The sequence below is a fragment of the Aulonocara sp. 'chitande type north' Nkhata Bay genome, linkage group LG11, assembly GCF_057382095.1.
Source record: "Aulonocara sp. 'chitande type north' Nkhata Bay isolate Kocher_YH1m ecotype deep benthic linkage group LG11, A_spYH_male_GT1.1, whole genome shotgun sequence".
In the NCBI taxonomy this organism is placed as follows: domain Eukaryota; kingdom Metazoa; phylum Chordata; class Actinopteri; order Cichliformes; family Cichlidae; genus Aulonocara; species Aulonocara sp. 'chitande type north' Nkhata Bay.
This window is the reverse complement of record NC_141354.1, coordinates 11,286,549-11,306,025: the sequence shown is the minus strand read 5'-3', so window position 1 is coordinate 11,306,025 and position 19,477 is coordinate 11,286,549. Positions and strand designations below refer to the sequence as shown.

Genomic DNA, 19,477 nt, shown 5'->3' with positions numbered 1-19,477 from the left:
CGATTTCCAACCCCCTGAGCCACGGTCACCCACAAGTGCATTTATCATATAAACCACGTGCAAATAATAACTACTTATATGAACTGTTTTGCCTGAACTCTATGGCTAATGTATTCTTTACAAAAGGGGAGGTATATCTAACCTTTTTACTGATTTATAAAGAAATGGTCGCACGACTATATGGCTACATTAATAACCTTGCAGTCTTTCCTTAAATAGCCTAATATCGCCTTTATACATAGTCTTAAGATGTGTCACTACGCCAGTTATAAGGGATTACATGATGTCTTCTTATGAGAGTCTGTAACTTTGTTCATGTAACCTGGTAACGGTTGCCAGGTCAGGTAACACGGAGGCACTTTGCTCATAACGAGACCTTCGGTTAATTACGATAAAACACTGATAAAAGAGACTTTGGCTCTTGTTGGGCTGAGAGATTCCCCGAGCGGCAGACGTGAAGACCAGATCTCTGCGGCTGGACCTGCGCATCCACTTGTTGAGTAAACAGCAGTTCACGGGGCTCGCTCTATTTAAAGCGACAACAACATGACACACGGACTAGTCAGACGAGAGTCAGTGGAAACGGAGATGCACAGGTCCGAGGACAAGGGGAAGAACTTCGTTCACACCAAGAAGAGGGGCTACGATGTGACGCGAAACCCCCACCTGAACAAGGTGAGCGCTCGTGCCCGCGCGGGGCACGAGCGAGGTTTCAGTTTTCCTGAATGAACAAGGTTAACAAGTTAGCTGATGCCTTCGGGGGCTACGGGAAATATTAGCACCCTAAATACAGCGGGAAAGTTCATTCTCAAAAATCGATATGAACGGGGCGAGGAAACACGGCAACTTATTATTATTATTATTATTATTATTATCATTATTATTATTTTATTGTGGCAGTGATTTGGTACAAACCCACAACGACTTTTTGGTATTGAGTAATCAAGCTGCTAATATAAAGTTTCACACCTAGCTTAATTGTTTTCTACAATTCGTGTGTCGTTGTTATTTTACTACAAAAGCTCCAGTGTATTTGATATATTTATTTAGTCATATAACAATCTTCGTGATGTGACAGGACCCATGTCGGAGCCATAGGCGAGTAAGTGAATGTAACAGCGGCTAGGCGCTTTAGGTATCAGCTTTAGACGCGGTTATATTTAGATTTAAAGAGACCAAAGGCTTCGCTTACACGGAGAGCCTGGCCTTTTGTTATACTGCCCTGTCACATATCGCTTTACCCGGACAGCCATGGCGGGATATTGCATATATAAGAGTGACTCAGCTCATCCCATTTACTGTAACACTAAAACGTGATTCAGCACATAGTCACAGAAGCTGACACCATGTAACGAGACATCAAGTTGAAAGCTTGTTTTTTTCTTCTTTGTTTTAAAGTAAAATGAGGAACAGAAAGCTATTGGAAGTTGCTTACTCTTGAAATAATTTGTGCTGAGTTGCTTCTTTTCAGGTCATGAGAAAAAGGGATGACTTTACATTTTAAAGTTTGAAAAACATACCTAACTCAAGCCTTATGACCACCCTTTTGCTGTATCATCAGTAGGATGTACTTGTGTCCATTCCTCCCATAAACACAGTAAACAATGAGGGTCTGGCAGCTTTTGAGCCTTTCCAGTGTTTTCTCCTGGTGTTTGTGGTGAGATGGGGCCCCAGAGGTCAGGCTGTGATGACAGGATCTCTGTCCATGGTGCTGACTGACCTTCAGAATGACTGGCTAAATTCAGGTTCGCTCTTATGTCAAGTGTGCCCCACAACCACTTGACCTTTTTCAGGCTAATTTTAGAACGCTCTTGCTGTCTGTTTTTTCTGGCCTCTCAGTAGACGAATATGTCTGACTCTTGGAAACTATCTGAAAATATTCAAAACAGTAGGCCTATCTGAGGTTGACATCTGGGCTGTTTGGATTTATTTGACCAGAATTACAGATACAATATACATAATACACACTGTAAATACGAACACTGCCTGTTTTCTAAATACAAGCTGCTCCGGGCTGATAAACGTTGCAGTTGGTTTACTGCAGATGAAGGAGATGCCAGCCTGGCAACTGATAAGTGAGATAGTGGAGGTCAAACAGGCCAGTGTGTGTGTGTGTGTGTGTGTGTGTGTGTGTGTGTGGTTGTGTGAAGTGAGGGGTGGAGAAATGGTGGCTGCACAGAGGCCTGTTTGTTAGGCAGGTTAATCACTCCACTCCTGATAGCACCTCGCGCTGCATGTCAACCCTGTGTATGTGTGTTTAAGTGTGTATAGAGTGGCTGGGCAAAATGAAATGTGTATACACAAATGCAATATGACTAATAAGAATAAATTATGGCACCTTTTGTAATGTGGGTGTGTCCAGCGAGACTCATAAAGGCCATCCTTTGTTGTGTGGTGGTTGTGAGCTTTGAAATAAAGACACAGATTGATCATGTTAGTCTTCCTTTATAAAAGTCCTGTTTGTATATATGTAACCCTGACTGATCTCTGCATGAATGTCAAACAGTGTTTGATCAAATAAACCAGACTGCTGCAGAGTAAACAGGCAACCTTTGTGTCATTTTATGCAGTGTCATGCTTAGTATGAAATCTGTTCAACTGCAATAAATATACTGACATCCTCCTTGTGACAGCAAGTTATATGGTTTATGGGAAATGCTGTGTTGCACAGCTTAATTATAGATCACTTTACCTGCTAAAGGAATAGAAAGTGACAGTCTAAGGTAAAGAACAGGGATGCCAAACTCATTTACGTTGTGGGCTACATTGTCCAGCCCACATAGATCTTAAGTGTCCTGAACCAGTGAAACTCCCCTTTCTGTCAGTGTAAATAAACTTCACTGAAATAAATGTGTAAAATTATAGGTCATTGCAAAGGATGTCCTGTAATTATAAAATGGGTAATATTTGTGAATTGACAGAATATGTGCTTTAAAAAACAAAACTGTAAAGTCATTGGGGGAAAAATCATGCATTTCCACAGTAAATTAGCTGATTTCAAAACAAAAACACCATGAAGGGTGAGGGTGGAAACGGTGTCACTAATCTCGGAGTGATGTCACTAGGCTACTTTCATCTCATATTAATGAAATAGTGACTTGATGTATATTGAGATATATATTACTATCGACTGATGTGAAAAAAATTGTCATGAATAGATTTTTCCCTTATTGCCCAGTCTTGTGTTTAGTTTTGATACATAAAGCTGCTCAAGCAGGAAGTGGACACCAAATTTAACAATGCTTGAAAGTCGAACAAAAGTTTAACAATGACACAAAATTAAAAGTAATGGTTCCACCAATGAGTCAACCCCTAGTCTCCACTTTACCTCCTCAAGTGGACTTTGCGAGCAGTTTAAAATGTAATATAAGTCATAATCTTTACATCTATACAAGAAAATACATGACACTAATGAAGCTGTTATGAAGTATGAATTGTAGGGGAAAAACATATTTTTGGAGAAAGTCACCAAGCGACCAGACCCACCCGCCTCCTCTCACCAGTTTCCTGTTTGATACTGTCACTACAAATACAAGCCTAAAAGCCAAAAATACAACTTCAGGAGAAATTAAAGTTATAGCTTTCTACACAAAAAGAAGACGGGGACTGCCAGGATAGCTCCCGAGTGGCAACTTTGGTGCTGTCACTGTTGGCCAGCATGCTGTCTGTGTGCTTTACCAAATAGGCATCAAATATTAACATCAGTCCTGGCAGCAATCGACGTGACCAGGGTGAGTCTTGGTTCAGAAATGCTGATTAAATCAGTGGCTCACAAAGCAAACTCTGTTAATACCACAGACATCTTGAGGAGATCTTGTGCTGCATTCAAATTGTCAGCCAATTCATTCAAAAACATTTCCACAAAATAAAAAAAAGTGTCAGCCATATTTCCGCAGGTTTTCTAACAACTTTAGCCAACTCTTCCTTATATCCCAGATATTATTGTACAGAAAGAATAAAACCTTAGTGTGTGAAGTGTCCCTGTGTTTTAAATATACTCCTTCTTACAATACTACTTCTATGTACTACTAATATATTACTTACAACCATTACGTGTCCATTGCCAAGTTCTGCACTGTTTCTCAGGGCGTCATTATTACCAACAACATCTTGAACATCCAGTTTCATTTTCTCTTACAAAAAATTGAATTTTATTGGTTGAATTTCTCAGAGAACTAATTTGAAATTGTGTGTGTGAGTGTGTGTGTTTTAACCCTTTCTTTATAGTAAGAGGACTGTCATAGAGACCATTGTGGATGCCTGACCCTGTGTTTAGAGCTGACCCAGTAAACTGTTTGACTCAGTTTACACATGTGGGTCTTAAATGGTCGCAGTGTAGGGGAAGGATCGTAAAGAAGGCTGTCTGTCACTTAGCTTGTGGCACTAGTTTGTCTCTTTAAATAAAGGATATGCAAAGACCTTAAACATAGAAATCCAGGCTAAAGTAACACAGAAACACACTTATCTCCATTTTAAAATAATTTCTCTCTCACACTCTTTGCCTACTGCCCTTGTCTTCTTCTTTCTGCACTCTTTCTTTGCAGTGGTGTCAAGGAGGAATGTAACAAGCAGCCCAGTCCTTTGTTCTTTATTTTACTAGATGGCTTTTCATCTCATTTTAAAGTTAGCCATCCCGAATGAGCTCACAGTTTGTGGCGTTATATTGTTTTGGAAGAAAGAATTAATAAGATTCATTATGTGAACACAAAACTTTCAGAAGCAAGCACTGGCAGAGCCTGCTGTGAATGTACTCAGCACAAACATTTTCTCAGAGAGAACTGTTTGGACAAATGTAAACGTTTCAGTTTTAAAATGTTCTTTGCTTGGTGGTTTGGGGAGAAGATAGGACACAAATGCTCCCATACATCATGGTTATAATCTTGGTTAATCTTAATTGGTGGTTGTATGAGGAAGTAACCTTCCCATCAGCTGTCTAACGTTAACCCAAGCACACAAACGCTCAGGTTAGAGTAATATCAGAAAAGAAAATGATGCAGACAGCTAAACTTTTCTCAGTGCTGTACATGACCCAGGGGTCGAGGAAATTGGAGGAAAATCTAGGAAATGACTGTTAAAGCGTGTTAGTGGCCATACACAGGCGTGCTTCTGTGGTTAAGGCAGTGGCACCTTGTTGCCCTCCTCCTGATTTGAGCAAGCCCTGGGGATGAGGTGTGTTTACCTCCCTCAGCTGGCCTGCTTCACCCCAAACAGGAGGCAGTCACTGCACAACCTGTTAATTGATGCTGAGGGGACGTAGCGCTGAAAGCAGCCTGTCCTCACATCGACAGGCTTCGATTTCCTTTTAATCTCCCCATACATGCACGTAAGCCTGCGCAGCTGATGTATGGACATACAAACACACACACGCACACACACGCACAAACACGCACAAACACGGCTTCAACTTACTTCATGGTTAATGTTCTCTCTCCAGAGGTGGAACCGGATATTATAGGTGTGTTTTGTGTGTGCGCACCACGCAATAATGAGATGAAGTGGGGTGCGAGAGGTAGAAAGGGTCCTCTGTGGCAGTGAAGAGAGCGCTGGCCTCGCTCCACAGAAGTTCTCTGTCTCTCTGCTTGAACACACTTAAATGAGGCATCTGTGTGAATCTCAGGCACTCAGTGCGTCTCTCTATGACGCTGGTTCCGTCTGCTGCTGCCTCAAAAAAAAAAAAAAAAAACCCAACCCAAAAAAACACAACAACAACAACTACATCCCTAAAAATGCTCTTAGCGCCTAATCAGGGATGCTGTTCCTAACAGATCCTCATTCACGGGATCTGAACGGTCTTTACCTTGTCTGCATAAAAAAAACATCAACCTTAGCAATAGCAGACTCACAAAGACTTGCATTCAAATACAGTTAGCTTCTGAGAGAGAAATTGTGCGCTAAACTTGACGTAAACCTACACTTATCCCCTCGATTAAACAATAATGTTTTGTTTGTTAAGTTCATTAAGATCACTAACATTCTGCATCATTTGAGCCCATGAATACTGAGCAAAATGGAAAGTCCATGTGGATGCCTCATTTGTAACCACAGCCTCCACATATAATGTTGCAAGATGGCCGCTCAGATGGCTGCTGTTTGCTGCTCGCTCAGATTTGGCGAGCAGCAAACAGCAGTCTATCTGATTGGGCATTGAAGATGTCCTGGTATGCCAAAATGGAAACCTTTCTGATAACCCTCAAGCAACTGGAAGTCATTAAGCTCTCATGTTAGATTTTCTCCCATTTGGCTGTAACTTTGTTTCAGCAAAGGATTTTGTTTTTTCCTTCGCCGGGTTTGCATTTTCCTCAAACTGAGACATAAATAAATTTAGCAACTAACGAACAAATGGCAACAAATAAAAACTGCCTTTAATTCGGAAGTGGGAATATTGCTGCTGTTGTCTGGTTCTAAATCCTCTCCTTTGGGCATTTGTCTTGTGCTTTGGTGTTTGTTCCATTTGAAACATAATGAGCTCCAGCTGCTCTGCATCTATATCAAAACCTGATGAGGTTTTCATAAGCCTGCATGCTCTCTAACTGAGTTGTGTCACAGTTCCTTAAAAGAAAACACAGTAATGACATGGCACTGATTTTAGCCAGTGGAGTCTGGAACTTTGATGGCTGCTGATTCACCGTGCCAGTGAGACACGAGGACAGAGTTTGTTTTCTGCACCGTCACGACTTGGAAAAGTTTCATGCTGACAGTTTGCTGTTTTGGGGAAGCATTAGTGTAATGCTTTGTTTGTGCTGCTAGCCAAGGTTCCCATGGACCTTGGGAATTTTTGTGCATTTATCATTACCATAGCTTTCTAGCACCCACCTATTGTAGAATCAACATTTCACATCCTAGGGGAAATCCTTGAGTGTTTGTGATGATAGTGCATTAGGTTTAAATTAGAGCATTTCATGAGGATCTCTTGATGGAAGCAGGAATGAACAAGGAGTACTTACTGTGTTGCCAAATTCTGACAAATGTTAAGTTTTTGCAACATGAGGAGTTCAGAAGTATGGGAATTGCACTGTTTTGCTTCTGTGGATGAGCAGATTGACGGCACCCAGAGTCAAAGACATAAATAAAAGACAAATAAAGACAGCAATGTTTTCCTAGGATGAAGATGAAGAACTCTTAACATCATTTGATTTCTACTCTAGTACGTTTGTATGGTTTGAGGATAGACGGACACAGGATAAATAACTATGTTCTTATTGGTATTATTATGATAATAATACCACCAAAACAAAAATCCCATAAGCCACAGCTGTAATTTTAGCACTAATTAGCAAATGTTAGCATGCTTAAAAGTTAAACCAAGCAAGATGGTAAATAAGCTGATATTAGTGTTTAGCTCAAGCTAAAGTGTTTTAGATGGCAGAATAAGCTACTAGCTGGGCTGTCTCAGGCTTGTTTCTGCATTTTGTAAGACCCAGATAAACTAAGCTTCCTCTAACCATACACAGTATATCAAAGATGGACATAGCTACTGGTTTACAAAGTCCTGGTTTACAAAGTCCTCTTCTGTATCCAGATTAGCATCATAGCTATCATAACTGTCTTTGCTTCTATATTTTTTTCATTTTAATCCTGATCGTATTGTGTGTGAGAAAGTTTGTTGCGTCAATTTGTGTGTGTGTGTGTGTGTGTGTGTGTTTGTGTGTGTGTGTGTGTGTGTGTGTATGGGAGGGGGGTGTTACAAGCTGTTTAGTGCCTGTCTGTGGTTAAACTAGGGATGATGTTGTCAGTCAGATTACAAGCCTAAGCACTGAAAATAATACAAGAGTTTCAGTGCTAAACTCCATAGTGAGCAGCTACACTTGTTAATGCGCTTCGTATGGAGATGTGCGTGTGACATGCATGTGTGTGAGTTGTCCCAGGTGTGGCCAGGTGTTTAAGGTCACATCACGGGTGAACAGACATTCCTCTGATAGACTGGAGTGGATCGGGCAGCGAGAGAGAAAGTGGACCCTCGTTTCCCCTCCAGTGATCACCCCGCTAACCTGAGCTTTACACACTCACACGCACACATGTGTGCACACGCAGGGGCGAACACACATGTCTATGCTGTGCTGTTAACCTGCTGCACCATGAGTGCTTTAATCAGTGTTTTCTCCAGGGCTGGCTCAAATAAACTTCGTGTAACGTGATCAGACTGTCAATTCAACTGTCTGCACGCACACACATACACTTCTCGTGTGTGTTTAACAGCAATTCCTTCCAACTAGCGGTCCCTCCTCAGCTCACTTTTTTATGGGGGGGGAGGGTGTTTGTGTTACTCATTCACATGAGTGCAACGGAGAAGCCATTAGCTTGTCCCAGACAGAAAGAGGGAGACTGTCTGAGCCTCATCACCCTCCTATGAAGCTCATCCCTCCTCTTTCAGCCTGTCGTTTTCCCCTCGCCTCCTCAATGCTGCTTTTGTCTGTTATATTAGCACGCTGGAGGTCTTGTCATGACTTAACAAAGATGCATCAGAATTTAAGAGTAGTGTTTGGTTTCAGTGTTCTGCAGCTTGTGAGTGTATGACCATTATGTGCAAATGTTTTTTTCCAGAGACAGAAGAGATGGCTATCATTATGACTGATGGCATGCAGACTGACAGGCTCTGTGATGTTGCAGCTTCATGAAAAAGGAGGTGCTTAGTTTTAATGCCCTTCAATCAATAGGGTAAAGGCCTGGTCACGCCTGCAGATAGAGTGGTGAAATTGAGCAGCAAAGTCAGTTGATTCCAAAGGAATTGCTGACTTCGCTCAGCAATCAGTGGGTTTCCTCACAAGGGCAAATCCCTTCATACACAGAACAAACTTGATGACACATAAAGTTTACAAAAACTTTGAGTAATTGTGAAATTTATGTGAATTTCCTAAAATTTATTCCACCCTTGATTAAAAAAAACTATGACATTTTTTTAAATGGAAAGACATGTGTTACCTCTGACATCTGACCATGATATATAGCATTATTGATGACCCAATTTTTTTTTAACTGTATCAGTGTTTTTATAGTAAAGAGAGAGGTTAATTACTTTTAGATTTTTTTTAATTTACTAGAGCAGTAGATTCACAGGTGTTTTTTCCCAAAAACAAAAAATGCAAATTCAGGCAGACACTACAAAGGAAACTCAGATCAATAAATAGACCTTAAAATAAATAAAGAGGACACAAATATATGTGACACAGTGACTCACCCAGAGTATACCGTTCTTGTATTTATGACTGCTTTAATTGACTGTTCACAATCTGCTTTTAAAATATATTTGTTCTTCCTTCTGGGTATTGACGGACGAATTAGACAGTTATTTTAGGACAGACTCTGAAATTGGATTGGCCGTCTGTGGGAGATTTCCTGTTCCATTAAGACAGGTCAGCCATCGGACTCTTCAGTAAGACATGTGTCTTATTTGTGTTTTCCTGTCTGCATTAATCAGCTTGAGGGTATTACTTGCTTTTTATGGCAGAAAATAAACAGTACAAATGAAGTTTCATAACAGGAGAGTGGTAACACTTGCAGAGTTGCACATTGCTGTCAAGGCTCATGCTGTCACCCAAACGTGTCCGATGAATGCTGCAGTACTAGCTGAAAGTGAACATTTGGACCACAGAGCTGATTTTCTTAAGGGCCTTGGGCATTTTTCCAGGAACTCTCTGGCTCCTAAGGGACCTGGGCTCTGCAGCATGAAAAGGGCTGTCTCAAGGGAACTGGATGTGTTTAAGGAACTCTGCATGTCTGCTGCCTCCACCCACTTTAAGGCTGCCCTCCTTAGGTCAATAGCGGCTCCGCTTTCAAGACTGTTTGACCAACATGTCTCTGCATTCGCAAGTTGGCACCTCCTGATTTAAGGAACTCTGCTTTTGCATATTTGCTTGAGATGGAGGATTTAAGACGACCTTGTTGATCAGTCTCAGAACTCAGGGTTGCTCGGCGGAGTACATGACCCATCAAAGTAAGGAGTGACTCAGAGCTCAGAATTTGTCTGCAGATTTGGGCAAGAGAAATATGTTACTTTACTCCATTTTTAAAAGCTGTGCAATACAGTCCGGTGAAGCCAGTGGAATTAAAAATTAAATTAAAATCGCATATTGCATATGAGAGCATAAGGGTGGGAATGGATGTTTGTATCTGTGTGTGCCTGTTTGTCTGTGTCTATATGTCAGGTCGGGTATCAGGCGCCACCTCTTTGGGGACATCCCAGGTCCTCCAAGGTATGGAGGCCTATCTCCCCCACCACTTCCCCTACCAGTGACAGATGCCCTCAGACATCGGTGCGTTGGTGGTTCTTTGTGTCCGGGGATACACCGGTACACACCGGCTCACTCCTTGGTGGCTGCTTATCGGGGCCTGCAGCCTGGGGCTCACTCGGGCCACTTCGGGGGTGGGGTGCCCTCGGCCTCTCTGCCTGGGGCTCGGTCACTCTGGCACAGCTGGTTGCCGGCGGAGCTCACGGGCACTGCAACCCCTCCTGGCTTCTGCTCCGCGGCTGCTGAGTGACCCCTCATCTGGGACTCTCGTCAGCTCCTTCTGGGATAGTGGCACAGCTGCCCCTCTGTTGGTCTTCCGTGGTCTCTTGTGTTCTGGGGGCCTCTGGATGTCTGGAGTCTTGATCTCCTCCATACCTGCTTCATGCCCTGGTGGACGGGGCTGTGGCCCCCCACACCCTCTAGCAGATCATTACATGAAGGAACCTTTTAAATACAAGCGTGCTCATGCTCACAGGTGTACACACGGGTGCTCACACACACAAACTACACCTTTTTTGGCTCCTACCTCAAAGCACACTGTGCACTGTCGATCTTACGTGCTGCACAATAATGTTTAATATTTAGTATTTATTATTATTTATTATTATATTCCCATATATCATCGTGATGTTGTTTATTCTATTGCTCTCGTTTTCTTCTGCTAGTTTTCTTTTTTCATTCTCAACAGGTGAAATTAAAAAAGTATCTACTATTAGAAAGAAAAAAAAGAAAAAAGAATTACATTAAAATCGAAATATCCAAGGAACCACAAGTAAGCCAGCAGTCGCTGACATAGTACTATGGGGATTTTAAGTTTTCTGAAAGAGTCTGAAAACCTGCATTCTCTTTAGTAGCCAGCGGTGGGTGACTCCCCTGGTTGCAGAAATATTTCCAGTTGTATAGTTTTTTTTTTTCCTTCTTACTAGTAGTTTTATTTGAGCACATAAAACCCATACCCAGTGCAAAGTTGCCATTACCCTGCCATTGTCCTTTAGATTAAGGTTTTGATATTAAGTAATGCAACAATTGTTATATGTTTTATATTTTAAAAAAAATAAAAATAAAAATCATGGCAGGCATCATGGTTCTATGGGTTTCATTGTGATTTTTACCAAGCACATAACAAACAATCCAATTCCAGCTTATGTCAACAATTTAAGAACATTTTCACATAATAAACTTCTGGTTGTGTAGTGAGGACTCCACCTGTGTCCATTAATTCCTCATTTTCTTTTCTCAGTCTGCTTTTTCCTCATTGCTTTTCTTTGACAGTATTATTAACAACATGTGGCTAAAATGTTGATATAGAAATCACTAGTTAGCTTTCTGATGGATGCATTTGGGCCACTGAACAAAGTTCGATTGCTAATGAGCAGATCTGATTAGGTGCACATGCATGCCTGACATGGCACATTTGCTGCAAGGTATTTTTTAGGAAAAGCTTAGTCAGGCTGTAAGATCCTGAGAGGAGACAGCTGGGCGCTGATGTGTACGTTTTGTCTTCCTCCTGAGAGGAAAGGATGGATTTAAAGGGCTTTATTCAGAGGGTAATCCTCTTGAACTCTGCTATGGCTTCCAGTTTAGCAGGAAACAGATGGGGGTATCTGGCCTTTGCTTAGAAACTCAAATGGTAAAGAAAGCTGGTAATGCTCTCTCTACCTTCACACTGAATACAGACATTCAAAAGTGAGAACTTAGATGGGCATAAAAATGACACTGCAGTCTTTAATTTTGGACATTCGCATCTACAACATCAGGTGTTAAAGGTAGTATTTGTTCAAGTCACTGCTCAGTTTTATAAGGCATTGTACAGTTTTTATTTCCACACACTTGCTGCTATGCTCTACAAGTTATGAACTGTCCTTTGGTGTGTTTTAAATTATGTCCATCACCTACACCTTGCTGCAGATTGTCCTGTTGCTTTGATGGAACATGGACAAATAGTGGATGTAAATTTTAGACACGAGCTATAAATTCTAAGCATAGCTGACAGCTGAAAGTAGAGAATTATGAGATACTTTACTTTTTAAACCCAGTCCCACATTTATCTAAAAAGATGTGTATTTTATGTATGTTTAAAAAAGACATTATTGTGTCATACAGGTAGGTTCAAGGGTATTTGGACAGTGAAATTTCTTATTTTTTTGTAATTTTGGGTCTGTACACCAGCACAGCATATTTAAGATTAAGCAGCGATAGAAGTGCAAACTTTCATCTTTAATGCAAATGGTTTACAAACATTTTTTGCATTAACTGTTTAGGAATTACAGCTATCTTTATGTATAGTTCCACATTTTCAGAGGCTCAAAAGTAATTGAACAAACTAACATTATTTTATGAATAATTGTTGTTTTTTAATAATTAGATAGAAACCCTTTTCATTTGTTCTGGACTTCTGCCTGAGGTCTAGCTCGCATCACCAAATCTTCCCTTGAGAAGCTCTGCAAGCCTTCCCTGCAGTCACCTTCAGTTGCTGCTTGTTTGTTAGTCTCACTGCCTTCAGTTTTATCTTCAGCTGAAAGTCCTGCTCTGTGAGGTGCTGGTTACTAGTAACTGGGTGCTGTCCAAACAGTTTGGCAGCTTTTGGCTGAACCTGAGCAGATTGTACAGGTCTGTACACTTCAGAAAACTTCACATCATCAATAAACTAGTGGCCCAGTTCCTCTGGAAGCCATACGTGGCCATGCCATAACACTGCCTCCCCCATGTTTGAAAGATGGTGTGGTATGCTTTAGATCATGAGCTGTTCCTCTCATTCTCCATACTTTTCTCTTCTCTGCTACAAAGTCATCATGGTTTCATCTATTTTTTTTTTCAGAGTTGTGCAGGTTTTATTAGAAGTTTGTTGGGCTTTCCTGTTTCCAGTTGTGGCACAGGGGTCATATAGTTTGTTATTAAGGTGTCTCTTGATTGTGGGCAATTATACTCTTGCTTCCTTGAAAGTGTTCTTGATTTGGTTAGATGTTGTGACGTTGTTTTTCTGAACCATATGAATAACTTTGTCATCATGCACTTTAATTGTCTTCTCTGGTTGTTCAGACCCTTTGGTGCTGCTGAGCAGATCAGTGCATTCCTTGTTTTTAACAATGTAGCAGACTGCTGATTTGAAGGGTTTTTTTTTAGGACCAACATCAACTATATTATGTATGTGATTTTTTTTCAACCTGTAAGTTGTAGAAGCTGCCTGTTGTGATTGGGTCCATTCTGTATATTTTGTGGATATACATGGCTCATTGGTCTAGGGGTACAAGTGGTCCCGGGTTCAAATCCCAGACAAGCCTAGCTGAAACTGAGGTAAAATTCTACCTCTCTACCCTGAACAGCTGTAGAAACAAAGATCCTGATAATGGTGTTGTTGGTGAATTAAACTGGGAAAGACAGAACAAAAGGACTGCTGTTCTTGTAAAACCTTAACTTGGTCTAAATTGAAATTTTTATGTAAAATGTCATAAATTTAAACACCACAGAAACCAGAAACAATGAGCTAACTGAGTAAAGTGAGTCTAAATAAAATTTCTGAAATGTAGGAAATGTTACTTCATTTAAAAATAAAAAGGATGTCAACAATTAATTTTTGTGTAGTTTGTGTATTATGTACAGATATAATGTAAAGTGCGCTCAATTTTTGTAAAATTAAAAAAAAAAACGTACAAAACCAAAGAAAGTACCTTACATAAGCCTTATTATGTCCTGCTAAATTAAGCACCTGCAAAGGGATTATAAATATTGTGGTACAGGTCTTATTGGTCTAGGGGTGTGATGAGCACCCCGTGGAACAGTCAGGACTGAAGTGAATCCTGTGTAGAGTCTGTGGAAATCTCTTCCCTCGGCTGTCGAGTATTTTCACAGACACCCAAACAGGAAAAAAATACAATGAGCAGCAGAAACATAAATGTCTTTTCTCTTCACTTTCATGTGGTCAACTTTATGGCACTTGGAGCAAACAATTGTGTTAACATGAAGTGCTCACATAGGATTGATCATGACTATTTGTAATGAAAATTCTACTAAAAGAGGAAACCCCTAACATAGTGTTCACCATACTCAAGATCCTTCTGGAGAGTTTCAGTATTTCCCTCGCTATGCCAAGTTGACACATTTTACCTTTCACTTTTCTTACATGGACTCAAATTCATGCACATGCACTCGTTCATACATGCACACACATTCAAGCTTAAATTTCTGCAAGATTTTCCATCCATCAGTGTTACACCTGCAAGTGCAAGGCAGAAGCCATAAATACACTTCCCATTTACACTCTGTGTACTTTTTTATAACCATTTAAGAAACCCTTCACTTTTACTTTTCAGAGGGAGGAAACACTTTAGTGGTCCTCGGGGTGGCCTTTATAAAATGCAGGAAAAGACTGTTACACCTGCTATGTGCTTAACAGAAACCCACTCCTATTTATTGAAGTCCACGGTCGGTCCAGTTAGCCTATAATTATCTGCCATGTGTGGAGTTCTGAAATGAACGAGTGAGCTTTAACTCCACACAGACATCTCTGACCTTTGCCATCACATTCCTGCCTCAGACTTGTTAACTGTCTCCCTGTCCTTTGTTTATTGAGACTAACAGTTTAGCTTGACTGAAGCAAATGTCTAACCACACAGGCTTTTGATGCACTGTGTACATTCTCCAAAATGTACAGGCATTTTAGTAGCTGTTTTCCCCCCCCTAAACCCAGTGAACATGTGCTAACCTTGTGTCAGTCAAAGTGTTTATGCTTCCCTTCATTTCAGTGGATTCTTTGATTGATTTTTTTTCTTTTGTTTTTCCGAAGCCACACAGGTAATTACAGCTCCTCAGTCAGTCCACTGTCTGAAACAACTTATTTTGGAGCTTTTTAAAACGTACTTTTGGGGCAACGCCAGTCTTCTAATCCAGATTATTTTAAGAGGCATGTTTTAGAGACACATTTAACACATGATGCAGGTTACTGATATGTGCTGCTGCTTATATCAGTGATGAAACAAACATGGACTTATTGGAATTGAGTTAAATAGCAGCACAGACTTCCAGCAATCATCCGGCACGCTTTGTTTTTAGAACAGGCCACTTTCAGCCCTTTTCAGTTTTTGCTCGTGTGTGTTCTAGAAGGACTTTTTGTATATTCACCCACAGCTGAGAATAGTCCTCAGCAAATAAGCTGAGTTTGAGCAATGTGTAGTTAAAAATTCAGCCGGTTTCACAGATGCTTGTTAAAAATTGTTTCTTAAAAAGCAAACTGTAAAGTGCAGACAGTCCTTTTTGAGGACATCTACCAAGGTTTAGTGAGGATCAGGGTGTGGCGTGGTTTTCAGACACAGCTTAGGTCACATTTCTCTAAGAGCAGGCCTTTGTTTCAGGATGCAAGGTTTTCTAATATTGCTGGTGTTTCCACTTGATTGCTGATGCTTATAGAATTTATATGGAAAAGGATGACTTCCCTGGCCATTTTGAACAATGGGTGCAGTGATGCAAGTAGCCTTGCTTCCTCAGAATCAGGAAAGGTATTCTTGTGAAGTATGTTTCCAGTATCCAGCAGGTTTAGGTTTACACTGAGACCTACATCACTTTCCCTTTCTGAAACCCTAGACCATTTATATGCCAACTCCATATGGAGTTTAAATGATGTTCATGCTCTAAAACAGACACACATGCATACACAGACTGCTTGCTTTTTCTAAGACACGCATAGATAAGAAAGAGGAGTCAGATGGGAGGTAAGAGAGAAAGTATGAGTGAGGAGGAGGAATGTTTCTAATATTTTTAAAGGAGCCTAGAGTTACAGGGAAAAGGTCATCAGTAGAGTATAAGGGGTCATTATTTGTGTTGGCCAAGAACCAGTCAGTGCACACCTCAATCCAAATTTATTGTGAGCAAAAACACACATGCATGCACACGGTGGCATGAATGAATGCATTCATTTAGCCCTTCACTCCTTCTTTCTCTTTTCCTTCTCTTTCATCCCTCATCAATCACACACTTACGCTCTTACAGTGGTGTAAAATATACACAAGAACACCATCACACACCTCTACAGTGCCCCACAGGTTGTTGGCTGTGCACTGCTAGATGCTGAAGACTGCACTATGAAAGGGTATTAACACTTGTTTTTGTTCTCTTTTTCCACCTGCTTCCTTTCCAGCTCTAATACTTAAGATCAAAGCTACAGACTACTGTTGAAGTTATAGTGATTAATGCCACAAAGCTTGGGAAAAAAGCTAAATCAGAGAAAGAATGCAGGGCTCACACATTATGTATACGTGTTAGTGAGCCTGCCTAATTTCTTTTAGCTTATTGTCTTCAGTGTAAGTACCATAGGGACAACAGCCAAAGCAAGCTAACAGATTAACATTTAGCAAGATGTCTGCTGAAAATGACTGAAAGAAAGTTACATAAAACTATAGTTTACAAAATGCAAAATACAAAATACATCTTGTCACATTCCTGGGTCTGTTGACCCAGCGTTTTAAGCTTTAGTTTATTTTAATGTTGATGTTTAAGTTCATTACGTTAGCTAAGTTCATTTGTTTTTTAGATTCCTCTTGTGTTTTCTTCCCCTGTATTTAAGTTTCCTTCACCCTTTATGTGCTTCATGCTGCTTGTCTTATGTTATCACGTTCGTGTTATGTCTGCTTTCCATTCTGTTTCCTGTTTTATTGTGAAAGTCCTTGTCCTATGTACGGTGTGTCTAGTTTTGCTTCCCCCGTCTCGTTAGGTCTGATTTGTCCCAGCTGTGGTCCCACCTGTTCCCATCCCCTCATTATCTCTCTGTGTACTTAAGTGCTCTGTCCTCCTTTGTTCAGTGTCAGGTCGTCTGTTGGGCTCCATGCTCCATGCTCCATGCTCCATGCTCCATGCTCCATGCTCCATGCTCCATGCTCCATGCTCCATGCTCCATGCTCCATGCTCCATGCTCCTTTTTAGTTTCGCCAGTTTAGATTACTGTTTATTCTCATCTTTGTTTGCCGCATGTATTATTTTGTGTTTCTCTATCAGCCATATTAAACGACTTGCTTTTTGTTAATTCAAGTTATTTACGCTTATCTTGGTGTCTGCATTTTGGGCCCTTTTTCGTCATCCATACAGTCTGCCTCCCACAGACTGTGACAGAATGACCTGACCATGTTGGACCCAGCGAACATTTATTTCAGTGACTTTTTTTGAATTTAAGATTCGTGTTCCGCAACTTCGCGGACTTTGGATTATTTCCTGTGCAGGGAAGCAGGAGGAGGAGAAGGAGGCTATTCAGGCTCAGCTGACCCAGATAGCCACGGCTAACCCAAGATTTTTGGATTTTCTTTTTGCCTGAGGATATAAAGAACTCTGAAACCCTAGACCATTTATGAGCCAACTCCATATGGAGTTTAAATGATGATCATGCTCTAAAACAGACACACATACATACACAGACTACTTGCTTTTTCTAAGATATGCATAGATAAGAAAGAGGAGTCAGATGGGAGGTAAGAGAGAAATTATGAGTGAGGAGGAGGAATGTTTGTAATATTTTTAAAGGGACTGGAGTTTGGATTTTTATATCAAAATTTGCCCCATGACAGCCTAAGGATGCTTTTGCCACTAACAAGCAGAAGTTTGATGAGTTCAGTTCTGCTTACAGCTCAGCTTATTATAAAATTTCTTTCTCTTTTCCTACGTGGCAGCACCAGAGAGAGGCTGAGCTGAGTGTGTCGGTGTTGGTGGTGGTTAGCTTTGCTGTTATATAACAATCCTGGTCGGCTGACTGATCACAGACTTAAATAGCTGCGACTACTGGCCCATTACATCCAGTGAGCCAGTCACCCCACCAGCCAAACGCTGGCTGCCCCAGCACTCTGCCTTTGACCTCATAAAACAGCAGCCGTGCCCCCTACGTTCTTTCTTTCTTTTCCCGCTCTTTTCCTTGTTTTTGTCACTTTTCCTTGTTTTTCTAATCTTTGGATTCTATCTGCTAATCCCAGCTATGATAACAATGGGATAAATCTGTCATTCCACTGGGATATCTACTGTCTTACCCCCACCAGCTGTTTTCACAGCGTCTAGACATACATGCCGCTATTGATTAAACAAGAGGATGGCACGATGATGACAATGACAATGACGACGTCATGCGGCGTGGTTCTTCTCTTGTGGCGAGATTAAACTGACTCACTGCTCATGTTTTTGGGCCTCAAAACCAGGTCTTAGGACAGTTTTGAGTGTGGTGTGTGTGTTTGTGAAGTACGTACAAAACCCTGTGCACATTGTCTGCACAAGCTGTACGTGCTTATGATGATTTTACTTAAATTTGCATTAAAAATCACTATTTCTTTATAGTGTGTGTGTGTATGTGTGTGTTTCTAAACACTGCAACTGTGATGGAGGAAAAGGAGGCGTATGACTCAGTCTTTCCCTCAGCTGTTAGCCAGAGTCTCCCCCGGTGTGGGTCACAGTCAGCCAACCGAATGAACTCATCAGGACGCTTCCCGTGATAGCAAGTTTCTAATTCAGTTTCAGCTGACTCTTGATATTTACCAGTCTCCTGCATGTGTTTTGGAGTCTGAATGGGATTACTCGGCATGTCTGGGGCACATATTGTATTCAGGTTCAGGAATTGAGATGTCTACGTGGGTATTTCTTAAGCTTCAAGGCAACTTTTTTTTTTTTATGCAAGGAAAAGAAACATTGTTTTTGGCTTAGCAGACACATTGACATAGTTAACTAAGGTCTTACTTGCTACTGTAGGCTTCACATCTAACTGTATGAGTCTAAGCTGCATTGTGGGGCGCACACGTGGCAGTAATAGAGGGGTAGAGTAGATGGCGCTGGTGGTGGTGTTTATGGGAACAACCTCAGCAGTCCTCTGTTCCCTGTTTGGTCAGCTGCAGCGAGATCGCTGGTCTGAGGAGCTCTGACATCACCAGCCGAAGTGAATCCAGATCCACTGGTCTATGGTGTAATAGCAGTGTGGGTGAACTTAACCGCTGTAGATGACTTTCTCACAGTGCCGTTTAATGTTACGCAAATGTTACCCCCCTCTGCAGTTTTATTTCAGGTCTATTCAAAGTCAACTTTTGTATTGCCAGCCATTTAAAAAGGGTGTCTTCTTTTTGCCAGGATAAAGTTTTTCTGCTTTTTGCTTTCCAAGTTGTGAAATATATCCTACCACTCTCGCCCACTCACTCACTAAAATGCTAGCAGGGTTCAGGGAAGCAAACCATCCAGCCCAGAACTCTCTAAAAGAAGAAGTTCTGTAAGGGAAACCAGACAAGTTATTGAATGCTTTT

At 41.1% G+C, this 19,477-nt stretch overlaps 1 protein-coding gene across 1 annotated transcript in view; it reads left to right on the top strand.

Annotated features, from left to right (window-relative positions):
• The first annotated feature begins 336 nt into the window (after positions 1–336).
• The window catches only part of me1 (malic enzyme 1, NADP(+)-dependent, cytosolic), an 82,518-nt gene continuing 63,377 nt past the window's right edge, over positions 337–19,477 (top strand). Inside the window, exon 1 of the mRNA XM_086310555.1 lies at positions 337–675. Coding sequence (XP_086166681.1) covers positions 547–675 — 129 coding nt within the window. The 5' untranslated portion in view covers positions 337–546. The remainder of the gene's footprint in view (positions 676–19,477) is intronic.